The sequence below is a fragment of the Talaromyces marneffei genome, chromosome 4 (genome assembly GCF_009556855.1).
Source record: "Talaromyces marneffei chromosome 4, complete sequence".
NCBI classification, from domain to species: domain Eukaryota; kingdom Fungi; phylum Ascomycota; class Eurotiomycetes; order Eurotiales; family Trichocomaceae; genus Talaromyces; species Talaromyces marneffei.
The window spans coordinates 607,067-621,351 of record NC_072351.1 but is presented as its reverse complement, the minus strand read 5'-3'; the positions used below and the strand labels follow the sequence as shown (position 1 = coordinate 621,351).

Here is a 14,285-nt window from a genome sequence, read left to right as displayed (position 1 = left end):
GACAGTCAATCGGTCAGAGGTGCATGTTTACGGTAATACTACGAGACTACATTAGACAAAGCAAAGAAGGAACTATGCGTTATAATTAGACCCCATTTGCTCCATTGTCTGACAGATGTGATGCGGAATGAAAGGATCAAACCTTTCGCTCTGTAACAGAATGAAGATAGCCCATGAGAAACCGCAGATATGCGGCCGTAAGCTAAAGAAAAGATCGTAACTCACCAAGGTCATAAATGAATCATCTTCAAGACCTACATTGAAGGGTAAGCAAGAATCCAAATCACCAGAATGAGATAATATATGGGTTAGGAGCCGGACTTTCTATCGACCATTCAGTCAAATAAATACCGGATAGCCTTTTATAAGAAGTCAGCATTATGAGATATTACACATGTGTCAAGAGCAACTAGATTGTAGCTTAAAAAAAGAAGCATGAACACATATCATTTCAACTGTTCATTATGTTGAATAATCGTAAATAGCTGCTCTAGTAATCTGTCTTCCTGTACTTTGTGCTTCCCGTGCCTTGTTATCCGTTCTCAGCTCCTCTATTTTGGCGAGAAGTTTGTCCTCCAGCACCTTTTGCTCCTCACTCTGTTGTTGTAACTGTTGTTTTTTAATCATGCTACGCAGCTCTCAGTGGTTTTGATGTAGTTCCCAATTAGGAATGGTGTCCTGGCGGGATGTATTTTCCAGGGGATTCCTAAATTAATTACCGTATTGTGACAGTCTTAGAATGCGACTAGTGGGTTATATATACATGACTGATAGCGACACGTGATCGTTGCATGGTTTCGGAGGTAAATTACCACTCCACCAAAAAGGAGATCACCCAAACAGCACACCCTCAGTGACAGCCGAATCTGTTACAATCTCTGAAAACACTAAACGCCCGTATCTACGTTGGCTAGGCATTCTCTTTGATAAAAAACTGACCTTCCAGTGGCATGTCGGTGAAACGGCGTCTAAAGCCCTCACTGTAGCTAATGCCCTTCGCTCCCTGGGAAACACTATTCGAGGAGTTAAACCCCATCTACTACAGCAGGCTGCATCAGCCTGTGTCCTCCATAAACATACTACGGTGCCGAAACCTGGTGGCCAGGCCGTATCTGCCCCGGGTCTCCCCAGATCTCAAATCGAGTTGAAGGACATCTTAGAAAACTAAGAAAAGCAGTACTAGCAGGTGCAAGAGCAGTCCTTCCAACTTTTCGTACGACCCCAGTGTCTGTCATATACCGAGAGTCAGGATTCTTCACTCCAGAAATCGAACTAGATCAAATAGCCCTTCTAGCAGCTGTCCGCCTTCGGCGTCTTGATCCATATCATCCGCTCCGGAAACGGGCAGAGCAGATTTCCAGAAACGGTCGACCAGTCAGTCGATTTGCTCGTCGTGTCCTAGCCCTGCCCAACTCTGAACAAATAAACCCTCTACAATATGCTCCCTGGTACCCTTACGAGTCGCGTGAGGACGCCCAAGCTCGAATAGGGGCTCCCATGGGACGCACTAAGGAACAGGCGGCGGCTGATTTCTCAGATTTCCGGCAAACCATTCCTGGCTCCGATATCATAGTCTTTTCAGATGGATCTAAGCTCGAAAACGGACATGCTGGAGGTGGCTATGTCGGATTTCAAGCACATCACGAGTTCCTTCGCTCCTCACTCCCATTCGGACCTGGGAAAGAAGTCTTTGATGCGGAAGCAGAAGCTGCTCTAGCCGGTGCTCAGGCAGCTATAGAACTCTCAACAGCTTGATTTGCCACTAATCTATGGATCTGCCTAGACAATCTAGAAGTTGCTACACGCCTTCTGTCTCCCTCAACAGGATCTTCTCAAGGAGTCTTTGAATCCTTCTGCACACTTGCAGCCGCCTGGCCACTCCGCGAGAGGCTTCCTCATACCAAAAGTGGCTCTATCCGAATACGATGGGTCCCTGGACACGCAAAAATCCCTGAAAATGAGGCGGCTGATCTCGCTGCCAAGGAGGGCGCTGCCTCTATCCCTCCTCCTCCACACAGGTCCTCATATGCCTCGCTAAAGAGACATGCCAAGGCTCGAGCCCTTTCTACTGCTCAAACACTATGGCAGAGCGTAGCACCACAGACGTACCAAGATCTAGGAATCACTACATCTCCAAAGCGCCCAGGTGAGCTTCAACTCACCCGACTTGACCTCGGCCGCATCATCGCGGCCCGTACTGGTCATGGAGACTTCGCGGACTACCATGAACGATTCAATCATGATGATGCTCATCTTCTCTGCCGATGTGGAGCACGAAAAGCACCTCTGCACTTCTTCTTCTGCCGGATAGCTAAGAGACGTGCCCCCCGGCCTCCCGGGCCCCCCTCTGAGGTCATCTCTTTCCTGCTAGGCACTGCAAAAGGAGCACAAAGACTAGCCACATGGCTAACAGAAACCCGCTTCTTTGAGGACATCTGCCCTCGTCGACCTCCTATTAGCTCTTAGCTAAGAAGACCCTATCTTTCCTTTGTACTTCCTCTTCTTTCCTCCTCGTTCTTCCCTTTTCTTTCTCTCTTTTGTCCCAATTTCCGCTCAGAATAATGGTGATGGTGGTAGAATAGCGGGTCATGGAGTGTAGGTGGACCATTGCAGCTGGCAAACATCTAAAGCCCACTTAGAAGTGGACCTTCCTGTAAGACCACGGCAGCTATGGAAATGCGCCAAAGAGTCTCTTATCTGTATATAAATCTGGTAGATCTTGAAGCCCGAGGCTTACCCCTCGGCGGCCTATGTCCCAGTAGGGATCGGTGGGAAGCGTGCGAGTCACGAACCACGGCCGTTAAATAGAAACACACACACACACACACACACAGGCTCCGAAAACAATTTGAACGCATTGTTCTATCAACTAATCTATACATGTCAACTCAACGCCACTCTGTTTTGACCCTTCTTCCCCGAGCATATCTGAAAATGATGTGTTTTCTCTGATGCCACGTTCGCGGCGGCGGCTATACTTTTGCATAGCGTTTGAATCAATACATGCCATAAGACTGTTGACAATATCCAACTGTATGCGTTCCGAGTCCAGCACGGTATCCCACGACCCGATCTCAAATCCATTACATCGTCGTCTGAAGTTCCAGATAACACGAGCCCCACAACTCCAGTTGTCACTCTGTTGCGGTGTAGGCTTATCAGATCAGCAGCTAGTCAATAAGACGAATCGAGGCAAAACCTACCATTTCAATATATTTGTATCCTAAATGACCAAACTCATCCTAATTATGTGTTAAAAAATGCTTCTGATAGCTACTAGAGCAACTATACCTCAACCAGGGCGGCGAATCTTGTCTTCTTCGTGCCATTGATAGTCGTCGGCTTTGCCAGTGAGTCATAATGTCGGATCACTTTTTCACCATCATTGATCTCGAGAAGGGTGAAATGCGAATGTGTATGGCAGATGGGAGCGTAGAAAATCAAAGACGTACAGCTCTCTAGTCCAGATTCTGCTTTTTTACGGAGCTCAGCGATCTCTTTCACCCAAGCCTCAAAAGGCTTCTTGAGTGGTTTTATTCGGTCATGTCTTTTGATGTCATTCACTGGAATGCTTTCACAAAACCTGACGGAAGTTGGCCGGTCTGATATTTCCATGGCTACCTGGAGAACCCAACAATCAAGCCACTGTCCAGGGCGTAATGAAGATAATATAGGGGCTGGTCGTTTTAGGTTGTCGTTGATAATGAACGTATCATGATAATCCAGGCTTCTCTTATTAAAAACTTGAGTGCTGACTTGACTAGTCAATTGATTAAACGCCCTTTCCAAGGTCCCTTCCGGAAGCGCGTCCTGCCTCTGTCAGTTCAGGTAGAAACGGAAGATGGCAGTGTTCTTACGTGTTCCGATTCATGGCTCGATCTGATCTTCTGAAGCTCTTCTTGAGAGATGAGACTGTGTTCTCTCAATGAAATATACAAGGCTTCCGGGTCAGTGCAGCTATTGTTGACTAGTCGTTCCACCTGCCCACTGAGAATTTTTAACAGTGCCATACGTTGAGTATCCGCAAGGAAGTACGTAACCAACCGGTCTAGTTGAGTCATACTTCGCTTGGTATAATTCCTGCATGGACGGTTAGCACGGCGATAGACTGGATTGGCTAATGCTCACCATATTTTGGGACTAAACAGGATCCCTAGCCCAAGGTTCTTGACTAGCTTCATACGCAATTTCTTCCCTCTAGAGAGCTGATTGGTGATCAGCTTCTTATTGAGCGAGCCGTGCTCACGGGTGATGCGGTTTAGCACATGACTTGCAGCCCCTTTCCAAGCTACCGCTTTATTCTCTTTAGTGTAGACTGTACGCTGTGCCAGTTCAATCTGATCGTCATACCATTTTGAGGCTCCCATGTATTCCAGCATATTGAGTATGGTATACCGACGATTTGAGGCGGAACTTCCCTCCAGGACCTGCATCCACATCGTTCCATCTGACCATTGACCCCTGTTCGACTCGACAGTCGTCATCTGATTAGTCTGGAAGGTCTGTAGGATCTGAATGTGAACAGCCTGTGGCGGACCGTTCGGATATTTTTTTATCTGATTGATGATGTTAACTGCATGGTAGACTGTATCCAGAAAAGAGACATCCTCGGTGAGATCCTCTTCGGGTATGGCTCGCGACTCCTTATGCTCTCCATCGGGGGATGTCGGCACTGTGTTGTATTGGACATCCTCGATTCTAGCGGGATTCTCTTCATTCATGATAAGCGCCGTCGAGTGAACATCCAACCTGCTCTCATGCTCATAGGCGGATCTGAGTTCAGCCGAGTCGACACAGATCATAGATTCTAGTGCATCCTCAGTTTCCGGAATTTCACATTCAGGGATTGGACTCTCAGGGGTCATAGGCTCATCGACTGCGCTGATATCGTCGGTACATTGCCTCTTTGAAATGGGCTGCACCAAGTGACTCGGCCGATAAGACGGATCGTGTCCTCGTTTTCGTTTCGAGGATAAGCGAGGAGACGGGTCTGGAATTTTTTCTCGAATTGCCACAGCGATGACTTGCGCAATAGCCGGTGCTTCTTGACAAAGTTGATGGATCAGGTCGCGGAACTGTTCTATCAGCTAGTTTCTCATGTGATGACAGTCTAAAACATACCTCGGGCACGCTCTTCACATCCTCTATTTCTTGCTTTATCTGCATATTGGCCAGCTGCCGGAACTTTTCGGATAGCTCAAGGAGGGAATGTCTCCTTTGGCTAGGCGAGGGTGTTGTTTGTAAGCCGGAGACAGTAGAGTCCATGATTAATGATTCTTTTACCGAGGTCGCTTCCGTTGTAGCCGTGAAAGAAATAAAAGAAGAGAAGGCAGAAGTGCGGACAGAGGCCTCTTTATAGCCGTACAACCCAGGATTCTAGCATCCCAGGATGCCGAAATCCAAATCCTGCGCAGCTATAACGAATCAGGATTTCAGCTGATGGCACGGAAGACAGGTTGCTAGAAGAGCACCAATAGTGACTCGCCGTCAGGGTTTACCAGTACAATTCGGGCATGGACGCGTTGTGAAAAACTACAAGGCGCACTTGAGACCAGATTATGCCTGCTTTAGGGTATGGTGGGTCACTTTGATGAATATTATGAAGCCAATCGTTGATGAAGAGATCAACTCCGCCCCTTTCTGTCCCCGTCTGCATCTGGGTTAGATGTAACCGAGCCGTGGATTCACTCCATTCCAGAAAGTCCCAAGCCCATAATGAGACACGGCCGACGACAAATCCCGACGTTGTTGATCCTCGCTCTCCGCTTTTGAGGCAATGCTGGCTGAAGTTCTATTGAATACCGTTCTTGCCACATCTCATCTTCAACCTGGGCCTTCAATGAAATGAGACTGATATCTCCAGTGCAGTGTTCGTCATCGACAGGCGACGAAAATATCCAATCAAGGAGCACCAACTCCGGTCCCAAAAACGAGACATTGCCTAGTGACGCGTGCGGTGTTCTTCATTGTCGCTTTCAGCTCCCTTGAACTTCCCTCTCGGCCCACTATTGAGGCGATGCTGACCGACTTTGTGACGTGCTGCCTCTTGATCCAACATCGGCTGTATGAATCAAGTCGTCCCATTGGCACCTACGGTGGATGACCGTTGTCGCAATTCTTGCATCCCTGCCATCATGCAATCCACTCCGCCAGTGCGGCATTTTTGCCATTGGTCTCATCTTTTCTAATAAGAGATAGAGCAAGAAAACAGGATCGTTCGCTCGGCGTTGAAACCCCAAGTGGAGAGCGCTATCGCCACATCTTGCGGCAGAACTGGTGTCAACCAACTCTCAGCCGACGAGAAGCACAGTGCGTCGACTCCTGAATGCCGGGAAAAGAGTAGTTCATATTGTGGAGCCAAAAATGTGATCAATAATGCATGAGACATTTATACTATTGGCCTTGTTTCTCCCTGAAGGACTATTGTCGTCAGCTGGACTCTCAGACAGTGGGACCTGACACGTGAGGTTGGCATGACCAGTAGGAGATGTAACGCAGCCGGGATGCTTTGAGATTAGGATTTGCATTGACTTGAATTAGCCTTGGATCAGCCTTGACAAGACCGTGCTGTAAAGGGCTGCGAGAAGGAGGTATGTATCTCCCCAGACCGTGGAATCGAAGAGACTGATCTCTCAAAAGCACAGCCAGACACTGCAAGATTAAACGTAGACAACATAGATTCTGGATAGCATAATAGAAGTCACACCTGAAGCACATGAATGATCCAGTGTGGATAATGTAGATCTGACTACACCAGCTCACAAAAACTTGAGATGAAACACCGACAGTGGAGAAATGGCGCAATAGCGCGGCCGTGCGTTGCAACCGTGAATGCGACGGTGGTGGAGATCAGCTGAGCCGGTGAGGGTCAAGACGACGACCCGAGTAATGCCGACCAGAGGGGAAAATACAGAAGTTGAAGGACGCGAGGTAAAAACGGCGAGGGACGGGGTTTATATAGTCGCGGGTTCGGGGACGGCGGTCGTGACGATACGGCGTACGGGGGCACTAGGCCGCCAACGGCAAAACTAACCGGATACGGGAATTCACAGGTCCCGCGATTACAATGGACATGTACGCGTCCAGGAAATCAGGGGGCTCGAGAGTCCACAGCTCCATCTGTCAGGCAGAAGCCATAAATATCCTTCTCCTGTTCCTTGTTCGCATTACTTAGCCTTCCACAAGGCGCAATCAAATCAACATTTATCTGCATTCTCTCGGCCACTGCCATTATTGAACTGTCGTTTTCTCAGTGCTGATCTCTTCGACGATATAAGCCCACAATGAAGACTATCATCATGCTCGGCCTGAGCGCTTTGGCATCTGCTCATAGCAATATTGTCACTATGCTTCTCCCAAACATCAATGTTGAGCCCTATGCTGCATCTATTGTTAACGAGGTCGGTTTTTAATTCCTCCAACCTTCATTGCTATCCTACCTTATCCACACCACAACTTCAAAAACTAATACATCGACAGGATACTGCCGCGACCACCTATGCTGTGTCGTGCGGTTCAGGCTCTAACCACTGTGGAGGCATGCCTGCATTCACCGCGGTGCAAGGCTCTGAAACCGCAGCGTACTCTTTCAGCCTGACCGCATCGGATGTGTAAGACCCTTTTGAGATTTTCCTCACCCGCAGTCTTCTTTGCTAAAGTAAAGCATAGTCTCGTCTCATACGGATGCTCCGTTGCCGGTACCACGACGGCCGTCTGCTCCGAAGCTGTGACTGGAACTGGCGCTGAGAGTCCAGGTGTTTCGTCATTCACTCTTGGCGCATCTGATATACAGTTCATGCTAGTCCCTGTGACTGTCGCCGCTGGATCGATCACCCAGGGCGCGAGTGGTACTGCTGCCTCCGCCTCTACTGTTTCTACCGCATCCGTTGCCTCTGCCACCTCTACAGCCCATGGCGTCTCTACCACCTCTGGAGCCGCATCGACAGCCACGCACACTTCATCCGAATCTTCCACCGGTGCCACAATGACATCCCCCCAATCTTCTGCCTCGACTAAGGCTAGCACCGGTGGCAGCATGCCTTTGATGACTGGCAATGTTCAGGCCGTTGTCGGTGGTGCCATGCTTGCTCTTGTTGCTGCAGGACTATAGTACACGGATGGATCTATGAAGACGAAAAGCCGGGTGATCGGCAAGGACTAGAATTTCAACACTAAGATACCAGAAAATTTTTGAAATTGGGCGCCCAGATCCCATGAGCACGGCTATTGTTATTGTTATTGTTATTGGACGGGTTGTATTAATTTAAACGGACAATCCCTGGAGTAGTAAATCTTTGACGCTCCCAACAAAAGCATCCATGGTTGCTTTCTCGTAAAAGGCCTCGTTGTAGACCAAATTCAAGTATAACTCATTTCGAAAAGTCCACACATGGCATACACACTGCCTGTTCACCATCTCCAAGCCGCCAGAAACCTGGTCAACGAGAATTCCTCGCTGCGGGGTCCCCTTCTCCCTGGCCAACAGCCTCTCAATTACACCGAGGCTGCTGATATCAACGTCGTATGGTGAAGGGGGTCCGGCAGGCATACTTTGAAGAAGATTGCAGAGTCCTATTGCATATTCGCGATGGGCCGAGATGAATTCTGGAGTTAAACCCTTGCGGTACTCCGCATGATATGCCATTGCCCTCTCTGCCCATGATAATTCGGCTAATACGGGAAACATCCAGCCACTAGTGAAGATGGTGCTAGCGTACTCGCGTCCAGAATATGGCTTTGGCAGGAACGGCCTGAAGCTAAAGCGGATAGTACTGGTGTAGTGTTTATGTTTATCTTCTGGGGCAGCCAGTGCATAGTTGGCTCCAGCAACCGAAGCATGCACTGCTGCTGTGACTGAGATTTGCTTGTCTTTGCAAGCTTTCACCACGGCGTTGGTCTCTTGCTCGCTAAGTTGAAGACAGGAGATACGGGTTCCACCTGGTACAGTCTCAGCCGCGGCGTGAGAGGCAATTCCGATAGCTCCAACGGTAAGACCGAAACCTGCAACGGTTTGTTGGGCCAGTTTCTTATCTTCTTCGGAGGTAGTGGCGGACAGAAGCCCTGCCGCCTCCTCGATGGATGGAGCCAAACGCCTGGTCTCTTCACCCCACGGCAGTGAAGAAGTATCTACAGGAACAGACCGACTCGCCAGGTCGAGGAAGTCATCCATAGGCATAAAGCCGCCAACGCCATCCGTACGCCAGTGCTGTGCATGACCTGGGAGTTGGCACGTCTGGGGGAAATAGGTCATTGTTGCATAGGGATTCACTGTGGTAGATGCGATGACTTCATCGACTGTCCTATTATCAACTACCCTGAAGGTCTCTGTTGCCCATTCGGTGAGCGCTGTTTCATCCGGCACGTCGTAGATGTATCTGGTCTCGTCCATGACATACGCAGCAATGGTTGGGTGTTTAAATCGCAGGGCCTTCCAGGCTTCGCGGAAGAGAGATATCAGATCCTCCATTGCGATAGAGCCCATCGGAGTGACTGTGGCGACGACGTTGATCGCCCAGTGCTCGCGGTTCAATTGACGTGCAGAGTCTGCGAGCATTTTGATGAATGTTTCATTGTCGCGAAGTGCACGTTCGTACCGGTTGTCATCAACCTGAGACCAAGACATGATGGTGTTTGATACTGACTTGAGATATGGTTCTAAGTGGGGAGATAATAAAGGAACTGTGATTAAGAGAGGGGAGGAAGAGGAAGAAGAACAAATAATGTTCTCTGGGGCCGTTCCTTGTCTGGTAATTCTGGCAGTCAATCCTGTATTGATGATTAATTCCAGGCTATGTCATGCATAGGCAAAATTAGGAACGTCGAGCTCAAATTACTAAAGTAGTAGCAGTCTTGCAGATCTTACCGAGGCCATTTTAATGCTATATATTGTATAAAAAGCAGCCAAAACGAAAAACAAAAAGAAAAAGGAGTCAAACTAACCAGGCAGCAGATAAGTAGACCTTTGTATCTCCTTGATGTCTACGATGCGCATCAACCGTGATTGCTACCTCGCTGCTTCGTCATGTGCTTGCTGTGGCATTCCCACTCTTCGGTAACCCCAGTGAGTTGGTTGCGTTATTTGACAGTCAAATATGCCCAAGGCCAGGCTGGTGAGACGAAGTTGGAAGCTCGATAGTCAAGTAAGGCAAGAGTAATATCTAGGGCTAGGTACCTGGATTTAGACTAAACAAGAACTTGTCTCTCTGTTCGAGGCTACTTACAACGGCACCAAACCAATTGAATTCTCCAATGGTGATACGCTCGAATGTCTTCATGATGGCGACGAGACTATTCTTGGTGCGTCGTGTGGAGGTGGTGAAGGTCAGCCTCGTTTGGGCTTTGGGGAATGTTGTGGAGAATGTTGTGGAAAGGTTCTGCCTGTTAAATAACCAGCAGGCTTATCGTGGGTAATACGTTCTATGTAGTAACTATGTGTTCGTGCCTACCCTTGATGACAAAATAGGGCTATGGCTACCTAAATAGGAAAATATTGTAGTTTGAGCCTTTTTCCATTTTTGGTTAGTGCGTATCACGTAGGCCAAGAGTTGAGAAGTTATTGCGCCCACAATTTGTTTGCAGATACTGTACGTTAGAAGCTCAAGGCTCAGATTGAAACATCAAATGTGATTTGCAAGCAGACTGCTGCCTCTTCGATGAATTTCAATTGATCATTGATCGGTGTGCGGGCGGCTTATATATGATCGACTGCCTAGCTACCTAGCTAGTCGTCTAGGGCATCTCCAGACCGGGTATTTCGGTTATAGAATGCTTCCTAGTTCTGTAATGGATTCGGCCTTTTCTCGATCCCTGTATACGCTTCATCTTACGCGTTCGTACTTTGGCACATCGCAGGATATTTGTGGTGCGCTCAACGGCTAGGGGAACTGGATATTGCTGTTAGTATTCTGAGGAGTGGCGATGGGAGTTTGACATAGGAATAGCTTGGTTGGATATGGTGCGAGTGTAGCGTTTCTGTTGAAAGTACTGATATGGAGCTGGCCGGAATGAGGCTTGATCGAGGGCTTACGGATGTGATTAAGGGGTCTATACCGGTATATAGTTACGCTCGATGGACCAGCGCGGCTAATGGTCTGTTCGGTTGTGAGTGGCAGGCGATGGAAGGAATACGATATATCAGCTTCCAGACTGATAGAAACAGCCATCGATGATCTACTTGGTATCAACTGGTTTATCTGTGGCGTTGATATATGGGCTCATAAACAGAACATATATATACCAGATGAATTACACATGTACAGTAATCAATCTCGCAACAGGAATCTACCAAAGGAAAACTTTCCTTGCGATCGTACTCCTACATCTCCCAAGGTCCACTGTTCAAAAGACTGATAGGTATTCAATAACCGACCTCTTTTCCCTGATAAACTGTTACTGTACTCTGAGAAACGATGTGATGATTACGCTTTGCCTTATGAAACATTTTTCCTCAATCCCTTACATCAATCCTCAGTGGTCTACCGGTCATGATTGGCGCTTGTCACTGCAATAGCAGCAACCCGCGCTAGAACAGGGTTCGACTCCCTGCTGGGGAGGATTTTTTTGTTTTATTTTTTCCACTTTGCATACGTAGTACGTTACGAATCGTATTAATAATTTCTTTTTCTTTCTTGTTGAACTTCATGTTCGTCAGATAGTCGTCTTTAACCTGGGAGAAGCCAGTGATATCTCGATCTGGGTTTTTCTTTTCTTTTCCCCTCGCGGCATACCTCCCCGTGAGATTTCCCAACAGGGCTCGGCATCTAAAGCTTCATCAGTCTGGACCTTTTTTTTTCCCGGTCTAGTCAACCAACTGCTCCAAATGCCCATCACTAGATTAGAACCATACCTGAATGAGGAAGCGAAGGGGACATCTAACTTGAATTAATCCACCCAGATACTGTTAGTCAACTAGAAGTGACATATGGCAGGGATATATTGATATTTGGTCATAGAGGTGAATTGATTGATGGTACCTAGGTATCGAAAAGATTGGAACCAGGCAACCCAACATAGCTACGAGAGCACGGGCTGAGATTATATGTATGTATCACTTGTTCATCTCTATCCACATGATCAAAATGTAAAATGTTGAAAAGAAAGGCCATCTGAAAGATGAAGAAAATCAGTCATGTCGCTGAAGCAGACAGGCTATGTATGCAAAGAATGTTATGTCCAATGAAAAATGCCATTTTCCAAAAACGCCAACGCTAAATGAAAGTCAATGTATGTGGTGACTAGATGAATTCGTATATTTCATGAAACGACCGTATCGTTGCCGATTGGTGGTGCGGATGGCGATTGTGTAGAAGGGATGGTGTCCGGCTTCGAGTCTGACTCGGTCAAAGGTGAATTCCCTAGCGTCCAGCGCCATTTGCATCTACGTTTTTGACTGGTTGAATCAGGCACTGCTGAAAGAGCGGCAGCAATGCGATCATTATCGAGACCATCCCTAAGCGCAGCTGCTCGGATTTGTCGCTCACTGGGAGCGGATTTTCTTTTCTTTCTTCGCATTGGCCGATCTTGTGCATTGCCATCGTCCTCTCCTGATGAGCTGTGGTCTGACTGTGAATCGCCAGAGTCAGAGGACTCAGAGCTACTGGCTTCGTCACCATCGGACACCGGTTCTTGCTCGCTCTCCGAATCAATATCCGAATGTCGGGTCACGAATCGAACGGTTTTGATCTCCTCCTCTAACTGATGCCGAAAGCTGACTTGTTTATTGGCAGGGAAGTACACGCGGCGATTTTCTGCCATGGCACCGGCGGATATGGAAACCGACCGACGTAACGTCATCTTCTTGAGAGGCGAATTGCGGAGGATACTCCGTACGCCGAGGGGTTGCTGATAAGCCATCGCATCGGGTCGATAGCTGCTAAAGGGAAAAGGAGATCCATGTCGAGCGCTCCCACCAGCAGATCTGCCCGGCGAAGGTGAGTCAATAGCAGATAACGTTTGCCTTATATCATAGGCGTTGCTGAATGTATTGCGAACGGTGGGCGAAGCGGTGACACATGAGCGAGCGACGAGTCCTGTATTCGAGTTTCCGAATGTCGCAGGAAGAGCGGCCGTTTGTAAAGATAGCTTCGGCCTTTTCGTGATGGTAGTATTGTGCATCACCGACGGTGTTGCCGTGGTCGTAATGGCAATCATCTTTTGCGCGGTTGTATGGGATATAGAGGATGGCGATTCACGAATCACAGGGGAAATATGCGACAACTGCAAGGACATTTGTATGCTTAAAGATCGTGGTAGAATATATAATATATTACGTATCCCACCGAAAGGGATGAGACAACTGCTAGATCCGATAACAGCTCTCTGTTCCACTAGTGTCTGAGATTAGGTCATTGATGGGGCTGCCTTGTTGAATATAGAGTGTGTAGGTATACGTATGGACGACGGGCTGGGGGCCAACACAATCAGGCGCAGTCCAACATAATAAACATTGAAACTCTGAATCAGATTGTACTCGATCGACTTCGAAACACACTTTTTTGTAGTGGACAAGAGGAAATGGGGGTTAGAGCGTATAATAAAGCCATTCACAATGGTCTCTTTCTGGCGATCAAATATGTATGTTGGCTGGCAAAGAGTCACACCGTCACACTTGGGCAGTCCAAGGCGATATTAATAGCAAGATGGGGGTGGAGAGAGCCGGAGAGTGGGGAAGGAACGGACACCGACCATACGTAAGCCTTCCTTCCGTCGTGTCCACTCCTGACGCGAGCCAATCAGCGGTGACTGACGCTAACAGTCGCGATGATTGGACGCCATCGGTATCTAATGTCTATACTTAGATAAGATCACAACAGTCATTGCTAAATTTATCGACCGCCCATAATTAGCGTCAGTCAACAGCATGGCCTAGTAAACCTAGTCGACTTAGGTCGATTTAGCATTACAGTCGGATTTTCTTTTGACCGGCGGCGAGCCCGACATCCAAACAGCATCAACCTGGAGTCGCCAGCATCAACATAGGCGCCAGCCATACCTCCCTCATGCGATCACACAGCATAGTCACACCACAATGTACCGACTACCGTGCCGATTACCGTGCCCACTACTATGTACGGGTACCTACTTTCTAATGATCGCCCACTGTCAGATTGACCATACGGTCGCAGTGATGCAGTCCCTTGCTATCTGATTCCCAGATATTCACCCTAACTATCCTAGATCCAGCTTCCGGCATTTCCGTCTGACGCTTCACTCTTCCCTTTTTATCCTGAAACGAACTATGCAACCTCGACCTCGCATCAATTGGGAATGTTCGTCGTCAACCGAAT

The 14,285-nt window shown here is 48.1% G+C and overlaps 4 protein-coding genes across 4 annotated transcripts; 1 reads left to right on the top strand and 3 right to left on the bottom strand.

Moving 5' to 3' along the window:
- Positions 1-2,869: 2,869 nt before the first annotated feature.
- On the bottom strand, positions 2,870-5,265 carry EYB26_005296 (uncharacterized protein; the record flags this gene model as incomplete). The annotated part of the gene is made up of 6 exons (XM_054264582.1): positions 2,870-3,154; positions 3,204-3,242; positions 3,292-3,810; positions 3,858-4,080; positions 4,129-5,075; positions 5,122-5,265. The coding sequence occupies 6 exons, from the start codon at positions 5,263-5,265 to the stop codon at positions 2,870-2,872; spliced, it is 2,157 nt and encodes a 718-aa protein (XP_054120557.1).
- A 2,018-nt stretch (positions 5,266-7,283) lies between these two features.
- EYB26_005295 (uncharacterized protein) lies at positions 7,284-8,110 on the top strand (the record flags this gene model as incomplete). Its single annotated transcript, XM_054264581.1, has 3 exons — positions 7,284-7,400; positions 7,480-7,610; positions 7,669-8,110. 3 exons carry the CDS (start codon positions 7,284-7,286, stop codon positions 8,108-8,110), a joined length of 690 nt encoding a protein of 229 aa, XP_054120556.1.
- Positions 8,111-8,263: 153 nt separating this feature from the next.
- On the bottom strand, positions 8,264-9,622 carry EYB26_005294 (uncharacterized protein; the record flags this gene model as incomplete). The annotated part of the gene is made up of 1 exon (XM_054264580.1): positions 8,264-9,622. One exon carries the CDS (start codon positions 9,620-9,622, stop codon positions 8,264-8,266), a length of 1,359 nt encoding a protein of 452 aa, XP_054120555.1.
- Positions 9,623-12,252: 2,630 nt separating this feature from the next.
- On the bottom strand, positions 12,253-13,149 carry EYB26_005293 (uncharacterized protein; the record flags this gene model as incomplete). The annotated part of the gene is made up of 1 exon (XM_054264579.1): positions 12,253-13,149. The coding sequence occupies one exon, from the start codon at positions 13,147-13,149 to the stop codon at positions 12,253-12,255; it is 897 nt and encodes a 298-aa protein (XP_054120554.1).
- Positions 13,150-14,285: the final 1,136 nt, after the last annotated feature.